The 16,563-nt window shown below is 42.6% G+C and overlaps 1 protein-coding gene across 1 annotated transcript in view; it reads left to right on the plus strand.

Annotated features, from left to right (window-relative positions):
* erfl1 (Ets2 repressor factor like 1) overlaps positions 1-16,563 on the plus strand; it is a 49,226-nt gene that overhangs the window by 21,676 nt on the left and 10,987 nt on the right. The window contains exons 2-3 of the mRNA XM_077576010.1: positions 14,452-14,525; positions 15,829-16,063. Coding sequence (XP_077432136.1) covers positions 14,465-14,525; positions 15,829-16,063 — 296 coding nt within the window. The 5' untranslated portion in view covers positions 14,452-14,464. The remainder of the gene's footprint in view (positions 1-14,451; positions 14,526-15,828; positions 16,064-16,563) is intronic.

Here is a 16,563-nt window from a genome sequence, read left to right on the forward strand (position 1 = left end):
CTGTGTGTATGTGTGTAATGTTACAGTGTTTAACAAAAATATTCAATATACTCATTTTTGATGAACCCTTTTTGTGTATCTGAATGTTTGTTATTTTTAGTGATACTTGGAGAGCCAACAAAATTTGAAGAACTCTGCTAGAGGGATGGAAATGAAAGAAATGTGTGATTTTTTTTTTTTTTTTTACTTGCTGATCGGTGATCGGCCCCAAAATTCCTCATCCTGTGAAGTGTAATATACAATATTGATTCATTAATCTCAATCACACTTCCGGTTATTAATACTGTACGACATCTCATATATGGATTCCAATATGTGCTAACAATTTGTCCGCCGCGCTTTTGGTAAAACAATAAGTCCAAAAGTGAGAGTGTCACCTTCTTGTTTCCGAATATGCTCCCCATGCATATGTGGTGACGTCATCAGGAAGTGCGATGTCACCCCCCCCCCCCTCTCCCCCACCCCCACTTCGCCCTGCAGAGCTTGACACTTTTTTTGTCATCGTTGCTTCACATTTCGTCAACCGCTTGTGATGCTTCGCTTGAGCCAAAACTATCAATCTCAGCTCTGCGGGGTGTGCGTCGTTATATAAATGTGTGTGCGTGTGTGTGTGTGTGTGTGTGTGTGTGTGTGTGTGTGTGTGTTTTCTCGTCATCCTATCTCAGTGTGACACCAACCTTGGCGTCCCACCTTTATGGTGAGGACGTGTCTCTTTGCGTGGACCCAAAATGCCAAGATGGACTTCTTTCACTACTGTACGTACGGTGTGTGTGTGTGTGTGTGTGTGCGTGTGTGTGTGTGTGTGTGTGTGTGTGTGTGTGCGTGTGTGTGTGTGTGTGTGTGTGTGTGTTGCGAGCATCCTTGCATTTTCTGTCAGTCTGTCTCTCCCCCCTCATTAAACGTCCCTCTCGCCCTGCTCCCTCCCTCCTCCTCTTCTTCTTCCTCCTCGGCACCCGGCGCTCCCCTTGCCCGTGGCTATATGATCGCGAAAAATGTGTTTACAAAACTCGCTCTCTTGCAGATCAAACTGTACGGACGAATCAAAGACTTTGCCGAGACAGGCAGAGAAGAAGAAGAAGAAGAAGAAGCAGCCAGAGGAGGCTTTAGCATTTTTAAAATTCTATGTGTTATTCCACCTCCCTATCATGTGTGTGTGTGTATGTGTGTGTGTGTGTGTGTGTGTGCGTGTGTGTGTGTGTGTGTGTTGTGGCGGTAATGCACTCTCCGTAAAGTCCCGTACAAAACAATGGAGGTCTCCCAGTTAAGCATGAGATCATGCAATATGGATGTGTCAGGCGGGAACGCAATCCGGGTCACGGATTTCACAAATGGCGACGGTGGAGAAAAAAAGCGTGGGAAGTCTCCAGATGCATAGCGCAACGTTAGCGTAGCATCAAGCGACCTCGCAAACTCCGCACGAGTGTTGTGGCGAGGAAGAAGAGGTTGTGTCATGGGAGAGTTTGTTTGCGCGTGCAGTGGAAACAACTTCATGCTACGCGCGTAGCAAGAGAATATTGGATGTCTCTAAAAGATTATCCTGGACGATTATCCTGTGGTGTGGCAGAGAGATGATTTTTTTTCTATCTGATCTGCATGGAAAACAGTCTCAGGCCAAATGGAACACACACATTCTGATAATAAGGCCAAAGTTGAGTATGTTGTTGTATTACCAGAAATGGCTAACGATTATCCTGAGTGATTTTCCTGTAGTGTGGGGTGTGTTGAGACTGACTTTTTCCCTCCGATCTGCTCACATAAAAGTTAGACAGTTGGAAAACAGGGGTATACACATACGGATAATCGGGCCAAGTTCATTTTTCCCTCCCTGGTGATCAGAGTCAATAAAGGCCCGATTATCGGAAATCTGTAACGATTATCCGGAGTGATTTTCCTGTAGTGTGGGGTGTGTTAAGACCTAACCCGATCTGCTCAGATAAAAGTCACACAATTGTAAAACTGTAGCAACGATAATCAGATAATCAGAGTCAGCAAAAGCCTGAATATCAATTTATCAAAGATGATCTTGTTCAATTTTGGAAAGTGTGCATTTTCTTTCTTCCTGGTCGATGTTGGTAATCATACAAGTTTCCCTCAAATATTGATGATTGAACATTTTCTTCCGCGAAGGCCTGCCTGTTGGATGTCTCTCAAAGGTTATGATGAGTGATTATCCTGTGGTGTGTTGGGTGCTCAGAGTGATTTTTTTTTTTTCCCTTTCGATATGCTCTGAAAACAGTTTGAGACTGACAATCGCAAAAGTGGAGTACACACACGATGATAATCGAGCAGAATTTTTGCATTTTGCGCACTTTTGAGCATGATTATCAGAAGTGTCAAAACGATTATCTTCAGCAATTATCTTGTGATGGGAAGGTTTTTAGAAGGATTTTCTCCCCCTCCCGATTCTGCTCAGAAAATGTTGCTGGCAAACAACCTTCAACAATTAATCAACAACTAAACTCGAAAACAATGTGGCGGGAAATAATTCTTGTAGTTTTCGTCAACGGGTGTCGGATGTCGGAGGACAACCCACTACGCATGCTACTGTGTGGCAGCCATCTTGTTTTGTGTTCTGCACTGGTCATCTTGAGTACACCACATATTAAAAGAAGAGTAAGCACACACGCCATTTTTTTTGTGTGAGGTTAATCACGTCTTAAAAAAAAAAATCACTTGAGATGTTGAAAATAAATCGTCGCGTGCGCAGACGCTTAAGCAACTAACGAGCCACTCCGGTGATGTATCAATTGTTTGCAGTTGAAATTGTTGGTAAATGTCCCCGACGTGGGATCAATAGTCTTATCATCTCTGATCAATCGACCGAATGTCGCCGCTTTACTGCTTGTTGCCGCCCGTGATAGACGCAAACGGGGAAGTAGATTTGAAAGCGTCGCAAACAAAACGACTGTAAAGCAAAAATCCATCCCATCTTCTTGATCTGGATTTGAAATATGAGGCACCCCAAAAAAATTAAATAAAATTTGTGCTTTTACGCCTACAAAAAAACAGCAAAATGAAGCCAGTGGAAGCTTTGAGGGCGGAGCACAAATATGTCACCTCGTTGCAAATGACCAAAAATGATGTCATCTCTTTTCAAGTCAAAAACATGTCAACTCTGGGGAGAATAACCCAATGAGGCCAAAAAAAAAAACAGGGGACAGTCAAAAAGGGCAGTAGCAGGGAAGAGGAGTGTCAGGAGGAGGCGGAGGAGGAGGAGGAGGAGGAGGAAGGTGAAACGGACAAGCACAGGGAGCGATTATAGCAGGTTTTATGTATGAGCTATTGATTGAGTCACTGGTGACTTCTTGAGTGGTTAATTCGGGAAGTGAGAGCGATTGAGGGAGTAACGCGGCCACTACACACGCCAGCGCATCGGCGTGTGTGTGTGCGTGTGTGTGTGTGTGTGTGTGTGTGTGTGTGTGTGTGTGCGTGTGTGTGTGTGTGTGTGTGTGTGCTCTTGTTTTTGTGACATAGTGGGGCCAACATTTCATAACTTGAATTTGAGTTGGATGTGTCATCAATGTGGAAAAAAAAAAAAAAAGTGACTCCCTCAAATAATTATCTATACAAACAAACTAATTGTGGCTAATTACCACATAACTTGAATTTCCTCTAAATGATTCCATACCATCATTAATCGACGGATGTGTCATCAGTGTAATAAATAAATGCCTCGCTCAAATAAACAACTCTCTTTTCCCATTGGAACAAAAAAACTAGCTAATAAGTGTAATATTATCTGTTCAGCTCATAGCTTCAGGTCCGGCTAACGAATGCCGTACCAGCATTTGTCACCAGAATGTGTCAGGTACATATACCATTTTTTTTTTTAAATGTCACTCAAATGAACAACTTTCTGTCCCAAAAACCATCAAGTTAGCGCAATTACTACATTCCCCGATGCTATTGGTGATACAATTAACCCCTGAGCCCGTTTGAACTCTGTTGCTAACCAAAACAATAGCATGTATTCGAATTTCTGCATTTTATAATCGAGTTGCGCAGAATTAAAGATGGTCTTACGTTTTGTACAGACGGCGGCAGGAAATTTGCGCTCCAACTGACGTGACTTGTTCTTTTTCCGTTTGTGAAAATGGTGCCCTTTTTACAACCTACAGGGAAAATGGATTTGATGAACAGAACCAGTGAATTACTACGGGGGGATTTTTTTTTTGTTGTTGTTGCTGGAAATGAGTTCATAAACATTGTTTAAAAAAAGGTGTTAAAGCTTCTTGTTTAGGTTCTTGTTTTTGGGTGACACTACCTTCTATTGACCTCAAAATAAGCTCTCACGCACGCACACGCACGCACGCACGCACGCACGCACGCAATTCTCTACAGGCGTGAAGTTGAGCCCACAGGACACTCATCTGTTCCGAGGAAACAACAGATGGTTCCCTTGTTGTCGCGGCATCGCCTTGTCAGGAGGCAAAAAAAAAACACACACATACTGTAAGCATTTTAAAGCGGGATTTGGTTGGAGTGACACTTTTCCAATGTTTTTTTTTTCTTTCTTTCTTTCTTTCTTTTCTCTCCCTTGCGTTGGTCACGGCAGGTTTTGGATATCCTGAGATCCGAATCGGGCCACTTTGCAAAGGTTGATGTCAATCAGATAGGAATGGGACATGTGACAACGAGATTACTCTTCCGCGTAATATAACGTCATCAAAATTTCCACCAATCCAGGACAACCACAATCAACATAACGAAAGGTTCATAAATAGAGAAACCAGTCAGTACGTCATATTTCATGACTTTGGTTTACTTTTGTCTTGTAGTTGTTTGTTTAGGGCTGATTATGTTGATGTGTTTGATTGAATTACAGTTTATGAACAAACAAACAAAAAGTAATGAATAAATCAAATAGTTAAGCGGGTTGTTTTTGTTTTGGTTTAAAAGCTCAGCATGTCTGGCCAACTGGAAAGTAATATTTGGCAGATAAAGCCTAAAGGAAATATGTTGAATTGATACATCGCGGTTTTATGTATATTTACGGTTTAAAAATTCATTTTAGCAGTTATTAACATTTTTATTGATATCAATTTCTCTCAAGTTCTCTAAACCCAGTACGGCTTTGTCCCCATTATTGTGCTGTACAACAATCCCATGTTAGGGTTAAGGTCAGGCCAGACCACATCCGACGAAATTCACTAAGTAGGAACCAAATATTTTTATTACAGTATTTCTATATATGCATGTGAGGTGCAGGTATTATTTTTCTCCACCCGGGGTCGCCATCCTTGCTTTCTACACTGTAGAGTCTGTAACACTAAATGTGTGTGTGTTGAGTGACGTGGAGGTCAGCGGATGAGAAAGTAGCGTTGGCTAGCTGTTAGCTGACGAAAGTGTTAGCCACTCTGATGTTGAGTGATGCTGTCGGTTGAGGCCATCAACAGGTCAGTTTGTGTTTACTGTTGTTTTTGTTACCTTGCACCAGCAGTTGTGTCTGTATTCCCTCCATCTGAAGCATCTTATGGATTACAATTCATTGTAATACATTCCTGAAGCGTTTTTGTATGAAGAGCTCTTCTTTTGAGTGCTATAAGTGCTGTGAGTAGCGTGCTAATTAGCGTTAGCCGCTAACGGTTAGCGAGTCAATGGCGCTTTCCATTGTGCGTTAGCCTTGAGCTAGAGTGAGGTAGACCGAACATGTCCGATGAGCCAGGAATAAACGCATTTACCTTACAATTCAAAACTTTATAAATGTAAAAAAAAAAAGTTATTTTAATGTCTCCATTTGTCATTCTGTCTTGCAAACCAGAGTAGATAATGACGATTCTTTACACATCTATGGGTTGAAACAGAAATCATTGCCCATCAAATCATTTTGAATTAAAAATTAATTCCGAATCAAATCGGAGACCCCAAAATAAGAATCAAATCGTATCGCGACACAGTCAAAGATTCCCACCATATTTTTTTCTGATTTTTTTCCCCCTGGGTGTTCAAACATGTTTACAATGTGTTTATTTTAATAAGTTGAAATGTCAGAGTTCCCACTTTCCGTGAACGCATCTTAAGAGAATGCCAAGCAGTTTGTTTCCCTGTTCGCCAAAAGAGTGCGCATGCGTGTGCACGCGTGCGCGCGCGCGAAGGTCAGCTCGCCGCCTCGCTCCCGCGCACGTTTTTTGATCTCTCATCCGCGAGATCAAAGGCGCTCTCGGGCTATTAGTCCGCGCGAGCCATTGATCCCTCATCGATCCGAGCGAGACGCCGCCGCTGCCGTCACCGTGCACGCGCGCGTCAGCCCCCCCAAGCACGAGCACGCTGTGATAGTGATAGCTCGGCCAAACTAAACTCCAGTGCTGGGTTTTTTTCCCCTTTTTTTAGCCGCGGGACATGAAACAATGAGGCCCGAGCCGGTTTTAATAAAGCCCGCTTTACCGCCTTTCAACTCCGGCGCGAGGCGGACGAGCCCCGGCAACGGAGAGCGATCGATAATTAATGACGATGAATAATTTAACCCTATCGATTGATACTTTCTTCTTCATCTTCTTAGTACCCCAGTCTTTTTCCTTATTTATTTATTTTGTTACCCCCTTCCATTCCATACCATATGTAATACTAATACATCCTGCTCTCTCCAGCCAGCCGCTCACACCTGCTCGTCCAAACTTGTGGGGACTTCTCCTCCGTCTAGGAAAAAGTCTGGAAAATAAACACAAAATTTCTTCCTCATTAGCAGACACCATTTGAATTAGCAATTGTCGTGAAAATATGCTAAATTGTGCTATAAGCTAACACAATCTTCAATCAAAGCTGTAACCATTTACAGCTAAAAGTAGTCCCCCAGAAAATGCTTTTTAAAGTGTCTTATTATAGAGAAAAACAAATTCCCTCATGATGACCTCGCCTTAAACATTTACCATCAAAAATATCATCTTTATTTAAGCCTCAGTGTCCAAGCTAGCTTTAACTATCTGCTGCTAAATGTAGTTCCTGACAAAAATGTCTTATGGAAGAAAAAAAAACTATTCAGTATCACACACACATTTTCACCTTAGTCTTGTATGTCATTGATAGCAATAATGTAACATTTTGCATTGAATACGCAAAAAAAACAAAAAAAAAAACATGCTATAGCCCAATTATTCATGAGTCAAAGTTAGCTGTAACCATCCACAGCTAAAAGTATCGGTCGTCCCCAGAAAAGGTTTTTTATTATGGAGAAAAATCAATTTCACATTCTCCCCTTAAGTGTTTATTTGATGCCTCTTCTACCAATTCTCATAAAAAAAAAATTGTCTTTAATGCTAAATTGTGCTATATTGAAAACTTGTATACGCACCTCATTGTCTAAGCTAGCTATAACCATCCACAGCTAAAAGTAGTCCCACAGAAAAGGTCTTTTAAAAGTCTTATGAAGAAAAAAACAAATTTCCTCGTACCGTCAATAGCTGGGTTACCCCAATGGAATTTTTGATTGATACTGGTTTCATTCCCCGTTTGTTGTTGGGGTGTTAGGTGGTAGTAGTAGATCGGGGCTGCAATACATTTTTCTGTTTGACATGCGTATGGTGTACAGTCTGGCAAAAGACATTTTGCTGCTCATTGAAATATTTTCATGGACTGAGAGGGTGCTATTGGGGGAAGGGGGGGGGGGGTAGCCCGGGAACACCGGCCCTTTGCATGCCCCTGGGGTAAATTGAACACCAACACATACATACAACAGCAGAGTTTAAGGCCTTTTCACACTGCACTTGTTTTTCTTGGTGTTTGCTGCCGGGCCACAAGCTTGCCCATATTTGGAAGTGCTTGAAGGGAGACTTTTCCTGCTGGTTGGTGTACTCTGAATGATGGCACTACTTTCTCTTCTTTAAATATTTTAAACTTCAAAATGTATCATTTGGACCCGCATTGTAACTCGGCGGTTAAACAGAGCCGCTCGCATCGACTCATCAAAATTGTTGTTCGTAAACCACCACAACAGGCTACGACGGCGTATAAGGGGCACGTACAAATATATATTTTTTTAGAGGGCGGGGAAAATATTCCGGGGGAAAAAAACTTGAAAATTTGCCACTTTATAGTCGCAAATTTTCCAATTTATAAACAAAGTGATTTTTTTTTTCTCAGAATATTGCCCCCGCCCTATAAAATAATAATACGCCGTCGTAACAGGCTGATTAAAAGGTTTTGGGAAAATTATTATTTTTGATTCTTAACAGATTTGATGTTTTTTAATCTGACTCCGAAATGTAACTTTTTTAGAAAGCTAAAGATGTCCAACTCTAGGACAATAACAGTTTTATTAGACAAATAATACGTCCAAATTCAAAAAAGATATATCCATATCCCAATGTTGGTGGAAGGACAGGTTCCTCTTCCTCCTCTTCCTCCTCTTCCTCCTCTTCCTCCTCCTCCTCCTCCTCCTGGTCTCCACTTCTGGTGTAACAAACGCACATCGCGCAGTCCCTGTGTTGTTGCAGCCCGAGGCGCGGCAGTGTGTCAGAGCTAACCAGGGAGAGGAGAGAGGGAAAGATGGAGCGAGAGGCAAGAAAAGAGAAGACGGGGCGGAGGGCTCGCTCGGCCCCTTTTTTCAGGGGGCACCCCCCGAAAAAAGATGAGACGCACGCACTGAGTTTGTTTCATGTGTTGCAAAGAGAAAGCGCCTCTCGATCTTTTTATATCGTGACCCGTCACTCTTGCCTTCTTCTTTCCGCAGCGCTGGAGACGCGGAATGTTGCCTCACTGGTAGCCCCCCCCCCCACCCAATTGATATACAGTCACTTCAAACTACTGGCCCACTAACCTCGCTTCCACCGGGCCCACTTGTTAAAGCCAACTTCAGTCAGGCCTGTTTGGGAGGAAGAAGAACACACATGACGTCAAGCAGCACAAATAACATTTTTAAAAAAACGGAGACGGCGTCAATCTTTTTTTTTTTTTTTTTCATTGAGAGATTATTGTACGTTCCGAAAATTGGCATGCTTGAATTTCACAGCATCTGACAAAAAATACGATTGTGTTTTTCAATTAAATCCCATGTCAATAATTCAGAGATGACTTTGTTTGTTTGTGAAACTTAAGTTTTAAAGTGCCTTGAAAATGACATGTGCCTATTTATTTTGTTAAGTGAAAAGTTTAGTTATGATGGTGTTAAAATCAATTTCTCTTGAGTAGTGCTTGTAAACAGGCCTCCAACATTTGTATGTTTTCTGGTTGCCTTACAACACTAATTCTGAAGTGGGTGAGGGAGCCATTATGGGTGGGTCGCAGACAGCGAGTAAAAAAAAAAAAAGTTCCCACTCGGACCGTACAATATTGCACTCCAGTCACTAGCTACTCTGGGAACAAATACTGCGTAGCTCACCTTTTAGCTAGCAGGCGTCGTAGTTAGCAATTAGCTTTTGGCGGTATGTCAAATTCATTTTGAAACCGCATCTAAAAATGTAACATATACCAAGACTCGAGTAGACTTATGTCGCTAATTTTATGACTTACAATTTGCTTGGCGAAAACGTATGAAAAATTCCATTTGACTTTGACTTTTGTTTTCTGCTTACATTTGAATTTTTTTTAATGTAGTGTGAAAGAAAAGCAATTTTTTGTGTCGTGCGTGCCATCAAATTGGTAAGCCGAGCAATGACGGCCACCCGCATGCGGAAAAGGGCTGAGTCTGAGCAGATGTCACAAAAGATGAAAACATTTAGATTCAAGGATCGTCGTTTCGATGAAAGTCGACTTCAACTTGTGAAGAGGAAATAAATTTATTTGTCCTCTTTGCGTGTTCCAAAATTTGAAGACAGATTTCTTGTAAGAAAAAACACCTTTGCAAGATGATTTATTAAAAAAAAACAGATCTCTGGACATAGTGACAGACTCCAAACATCACGTAACAGGTGGAATTTCAGAGTGCCGAATGTGTCTCTTCCGCGTGTAAAATGGCTTCTTATAGTTAAACAGACCGCCTCTCTTTCATTTGTAGACAAAACATACTCTCTGGGTACTTTTCCGTGAGCGATGGCGCAAAACAGAGTCAGGGTCAGGGGTGTGTGTGTTCGAGACAGATTCTGTTCTCAAGGACCAAATGTGTGTTTTCGCACAGAACACTGAGAAGAAATTTTTAGACCAAACAATACAGTATGTTCCAGCTTAAGGTCAAATTATACTGAGTTCAACACTACCTCACATCTACAAAACATTTCGACAAGGTTAATATAAAGAATTAAAATGTTAATAATGTATAACAATGCTTAATATATGAAATAAAGAATTTAAATGTTAATAATATCTAACACTTGCAAGGTTTGAAACTTGGTCAATAAGAGTTACAACATCGACGAGGTTTACTTTCATCAGTCAGACGCGGCTAAGCTAGCTGTGTGAACTGTGAAGCTAAGCTAGCTGTGTGAGCTGTGAAGCTAAGCTAGCTAGGTTAACTGTGAAGCTAAACTAGCTGTGTGAGCTGTGAAGCTAAGCTAGCCATTTAACTTGACAGTTTAGCTCAGTTAAGCTACTAAATATCAATTTTTGTGTTGTGTGTTCATCTTTTTTTTTTGTGTGTGTGAAAAAACTTTTGATCACTTATTGTGACTGAACAAGATTTTGACTTTTGACCAAGTAATGACTTGACTCGACTTGCTGGATATTTTTCCACTGAACTGAAACTGAAAACACTGAACTTCTTGACCAGGAGTTTGTACAAAGTCAGGTACCGTCTATAAAAAAAGAACTAAAGTCCTGCTTTATTTGCATAAATTCCCATGGAAAGTTTCCAACCGGGTAAAACTCAGCAACCCTATTTGTAACTGTCCGTCTGTGGTTTTTCTCGTTGGTGGGCCGCATGAAATGTTCTTGCGGGCTGCTTTTGGCCCACGGTGCTGCAGGTTACCCGCTTGGGTGTTTAGTGCCGTGTCAACGTGTGATCCATCATCAGTTGTTGGGAAAAAGGCCCCTTTTGTTTGGAGTACGGCGTCCTCTGCGCCCCCCTCCCCAATAAAGCGCTCTCTTGCTTTTGTGCTCTTTCATCAGCGCCCCGGCATCTTTTTTAGCAAAACAAAGTGCTCTCTGGCCGTATTGATTCAGTCACTATCGATGGGCTCTACGTCTTTATTTGTGTCGGCTACCTGAATACCTGCGCGTTTGTAGCGCGCTGTATACTTCCAATCGGTGTGTGTGTGTGCGTGTAACTGTGAGTGTGTGTAGGCGCGAGCGTGCACGAGCAGCGCTATTCCCTGGGCTGCTAGTTATAATGTTTCTGGGGGTGATGGGGGGGAACTTGAAAGCCCTGCGCTGCCCAAATCAAAACTAACAAGGAAATGATGGAGGCTCCTTTATCTCCTCTCTGGCCCTGGGCGGGGAGCTGAAGGGTTGGGGGTGGGCGGAGGAGGAGGCGAGGGATGGAGGAGGGGGTCGCCTTGCTTCCTCTTTGATTTGTAAAAAATGCATTACCTCCGAAATCAAACGGAAAATTACTGCGCCGACGCAAAACACACCGAGGGGCGGGGGGAGGCGGGGAGGCGGGGCTTGGAGAGTGCCTGACGAGGCATGAAACAGGTGGCGGCGACAAGGAAATGAAGGATTCACTTGGGATTCACCTGGATGGCAAGCACAGGAGGTGCGAGAGCTTTCTCAGAGGAGAAGCCTGAAAAGTGTGACGACCCGCGGCGCACATCGGGGGGGCAAACGTATACGTTTCGGCCTACAATGCACGGAATGTCGTATTTTCGTTCAAGGCGGCGGCCTTCGGTTGGACTCTTGGGTTAGAGAGCAGCATTTTAACTGAAGGCCATACTTCTCACAGTGCTACGCAAAAGGCCACAGTTTGGCCTCCAGTTGCAGCCGCAATGTGAAAATAAGCGGTAAAATATCTGCAGGAGTGTCCAAACTTTTTCAGGGGGAAAAAATGTTGGATGTGGTTGCACTTTGATCAGAACCCGTTACATCTAATTTTCCTGAATGAAGGACTGAATTATCTATCCATCCATCCAGCCATCCTTCCATGTGATGCGTGTGGCCGTCTGTCTGTCTATCACTAGATTGACAAGCTATCATGAGCTAGGTATCTATTTAGCTAGCCAGCTAGCTCGCTATCACCAGCTAGGTATCTATCTAGCTAGATATCTAGCTAGCCAGCTTGCTAGCTATCACCAGCTAGGTATCGAGCTGGCTAGCTAGCTAGCTCTGGCTAGCTACTACTGTATAGGGTGACCAAACGTTCTCTATTGGAAGGACAAACCATTTTCTTAAATCCTGTTCGGGCGTCCGGGGGGGGGGGGGGGGTTTATAAATTTATGAAAATGTTTGCATTGTGTGACTAATAGGAGGTGAAGTGCACTGAGTAACTGCGACTGGTACCACAATTTCAAGTCCAGGGCAAGTGTCCTCTTTTTTTGGGGAAATAGGAATATGGTCACTCTATCTATCTATCTATCTATCTATCTATCTATCTAGATAGCTACATAGCTACATAGCTAGATAGCTGCTAGCTATCTAGCTTGCTATCTGTCTAGCTACTGTAGTTCATCTATCAGTCTGTCTGTTGATCTATCAATCGCTAGATTGATGTCTAGCTAGCTAGCTAGCGATCTAGTGATAGCTATAAAGGTTCAGACTCTAAATTGGTGAAGACTCTAAATTGTCCATTGGTGACGTGCAAGTAAATGCTTGTGTGTCTGTCTATATGTGCTCTGAGATTGACTGACACCCAAATATGTCACAAGCCTCTAAAATATGAGCTTAAGCTGGACTTTGTACACACCATATGTCGATTGTGTGTGACATTGTGTGAGGCGGAAACATAAATAAGGAATAAGTTATCAAGAAGCAAGAAGGCCATATTTGTATATCTAAAGACAGAAAGGAACAGCACGAAAACACCACAGACAAAGTAAGCGCGAGAGAGTTGCGCCCATCCAAAGGCCACAAGCGGGTTGAGAGAAGGAGTCTTTTGCAAAAGAGAGAGAGAGAGAGAGAGAGAGAGAGAGAGAGAGAGAGAGAGAGAGAGAGAGAGAGAGAGAGAGAAAGAAATGCCTGGAGTTAGCAACAATAATTTATACAAACACACCTTAATAATTCACATTCTATTTCAATGCTGGAGGGAAAAAAATCCCAAATTCACAGAGCATAATTAAATAGAGGCAGAAAAGCAGAAGAAGGAGCGCAAAGGCAGCGATGCAGAGGGCAGCATTAAAGATGGCAAAAAAAGAAGAAGCTGCAGTCAAAGCGGCGGCGGCCAGGCGAGGGCATTTTCTTCTTCTTCATGTGATCTTTTGTAAAGCAACGGCAATGAAAAGTCGCCGTGTGTCGACCGACAGCACCGACAGCCCAAATTCTCTCCTGCTCGCAACATCATTAGCGTGGTGATTAGCATTTTACTGATTTACATGCCGCTAACACCCCCTACCTCGTTGAGACCTGCTGGCATGTAAAAAAGAAAAAGAAAAAAAAAGCAATGGTGTTCAACAGTTACTTTTAAGCCTGCTCTCACCGGAATTTTCTTGGTACAAACATCTATCCTTTATATATATATATATATATATATATATATATATATATATATATATATATATATATATATATATATGTATACAGCAAACTGTATTTTTTTTTTTTTTTTTTTTACAGTACAGTACATATTTTTCATTTTAATACAATTTCATGAATTGTTATGAAATTACTGTATCAAAGACTTTAAAAATGCAACAATGTTTCTATTCAGTTAACATTTCTTTCCACTTTCATGTTAGCAAGAGTATGAAAAATTAGGGGGAGAAATTGTACATATAATTGTAAATTTAGATATAAATTGAGATATTATTATTATTATTATTATTATATAAAATGGGCGATTCATTTGGGATTAATCATGAGTTAATTATTGAAGTCATACGATTAATTACAATAAAAAAATATAATTGACTGACACCTCTAATATATATATATATATATATATGTATATATATGCGCTTGCATCCATGTGAACATTACGTTCTGGATTTCCAACAAGTCATAGTTGAGTCATAAATGATGGCGGTAAAGTATCTACTTTCTTCCCAGCCACATTTTTGCACCTTCAACAGAAACTTCTGCCGCACTCCAAAAGTTCCTCTCGGTGCACTGAACATGATGCAAATACGTGTCGAATAAACAAAACGCCGCAAACTTTTTTGCGCATAACTTCTTTACGCAAGAATACTGGAAAATTCCGCCTGATTAAATCGAATGAAACTTTAACGTGCTCTTCTGCTGCTTATGGATGCGGGCGTGGATGTCCAACGCGTTGCATCACGCTGGGCCTCAGGTGGACGCGCCGGATCGCATCCATCAAACGCCTCGTCCAAACATAACCTTGCCGCGTTACGCGTCAATACCAGGCACGTTTCGGAACGGGCGCCGCCGCCCGCGTCCTTGGGCGCTCGCGCAGTACGTTCAAATCCCTCGGTGAGCTCCAAATCAAATGTGCTCTTACTCCTCAACTGATGAATGCTTTTCATGTTTGTTTGTCAGGTGTTGCAGAGGCATGGACTGCAACTGCGTCAGCGATCTGCTGCTCCCCCCGGTGCCCGCACTTTGGACGCCAGGTTGGTAATTCCAAAGTCTCGTCCTGCTCCAGTGAAATGAGTGGAAATGCCTTGAATCGGTTCCAGTCCTCACTCACCACCCCCCCCCAAAAAAAATTGTATAATACTAATAAAACGAAAAAGTCGCCCGATTATGGCCCTTCAGGCATCAGCCAAACAGCCAATGATTGCAGATTGTATTTTACCTTTGTACAGTAGTTGTACACAAAAAAAAAAAAAAAACTTTATTATACATTCAATACCATAACCTTGTATTCTTAACTCATTTACTGGCAGCCATTTTCACTGAAGCAACCCCCTTCACTCCTGGCTGTTTTACTGGATTTTGACTGATTTTGCAATGCCCACAGAATGTTATGTTCTGTTGCTATAAAAACATGGAAAAAAAAGTAGATTTTCTATCTGTTTCCGTTTTGCAGCAATTAGCATTAGAATATAGCATCATTATTCACAAATCAGTTTAAAATTGTGGGGAAAACAGCTTGTTTGCCACATGGCCCTGGTTGATCTCTTATACTCGTTTGCCACCTGCTGGCCGTTTTTTGTAATAACTACAATTGCTTTAAGCAACCTCTTCATATCAGAAGCTGTATCAAAGCCTTCTGTATGCTCTAGCATAAAAAAACGTAAAAATGCGTTTTTGGGAGTGCAAGACAAAGTATTAAAAAACTTTTTTTTGGGGGGGGGGGTTGAATGTGTTAAGAATATATGCCTGTGACTCATTTTCATCATAGAGTGTCAAAGTGCAACAGGTTTTTTTTGTGTCTATAATTTGAAAATAATCTAAACAATGTGTGAAAGTTTTGGCATCTCAGGTTTGATCCGTCAGGTTGTTGCCAAACTCAGGAGTGAATGCGCTGTTGATTCACTTTCAACTTCTTTGGCGTTTAAGGAACACAACATGACATCAGTACTCTGTATTAATATATCATTTCAACTCCAGTATTTGCTTCCTGGCTCTGACCAGGGGTTAGCATTGGTGTTGATCCATTGCCTTGGCGGAGGTCTGCCCTCTGGTCTAGCTTTGTGTTGACTTTGATTGTTCAATGAGTACAAACACTTGACTCGGTGTGTGCGCTCTGTGCAGCATCAATCACTTCTCTCCCATACGGAGTTGTCATCACGCACCTGAGCAATCTGTGCAGGCCAGAGGCCACTAGCGCACGCTAACGTAGCTCAGGGCACGCGCTCTTCTATTAAACACATCATCCCTCACCTTCATCGCTCATCCAAACGCCGACCTCCTCCTCCCCGGCGGCGACGGGCGAAATTGACGACGGGCCTCCCCTCCCTCTCTGCGCAGGGTTCGCCTTCCCGGACTGGGCCTACAAGCCCGAGTCCAGCCCAGGATCGCGGCAGATCCAGCTGTGGCACTTCATCCTGGAGCTGCTGCAGAAGGAGGAGTACCAGGGCGTGATCGCGTGGCAGGGCGACTACGGCGAGTTTGTCATCAAGGACCCCGACGAGGTGGCCCGACTGTGGGGGATCAGAAAGTGTAAACCGCACATGAACTACGACAAACTGAGCAGAGCACTAAGGTATTTGATGCCATGTGCTGCCGTCGCAATCAGCATAATTCTCCACTCACACTGTTGTGAAAAATTATCCATAGAAATTAGAATAACCAAATACAGTGACAAACATGGGCCGTATTTTTGCGGACTCCAAAATCCAGAGGTGGCAAATCCAGGTCCAGAAAGTAAAAATCCTGCCACCGTTTGGCTTTAGGCCCTGATACTAGCTAGCTATTTAGCTAGCTCCCTAGCAGGTAAATGAGCACCATAGGAGCTAGCTGGGGAGCTAGCTAGCTAGCACCTGAAAGTAAAAACTCTGCCACAGTTTGGCTTTAGCCACTGATGCTAGCAAGCTAGCTTCCTAGCAGGTAAATGAGCACCACGGGAGCTAGCTAGCTCGCACCTGGGGCTAAAGCCAAACTGGCAGGGTTTTTACTTTCTGGACTTGGATTTATCACCTCTGCTATCGCGTTCCTTAATCATGTATACTTTCTGTGCATTTTCGCCACTTTCTGCCCAGGAGT

Source organism: Vanacampus margaritifer, chromosome 9 (genome assembly GCF_051991255.1).
Source record: "Vanacampus margaritifer isolate UIUO_Vmar chromosome 9, RoL_Vmar_1.0, whole genome shotgun sequence".
NCBI classification, from domain to species: Eukaryota; Metazoa; Chordata; class Actinopteri; order Syngnathiformes; family Syngnathidae; genus Vanacampus; species Vanacampus margaritifer.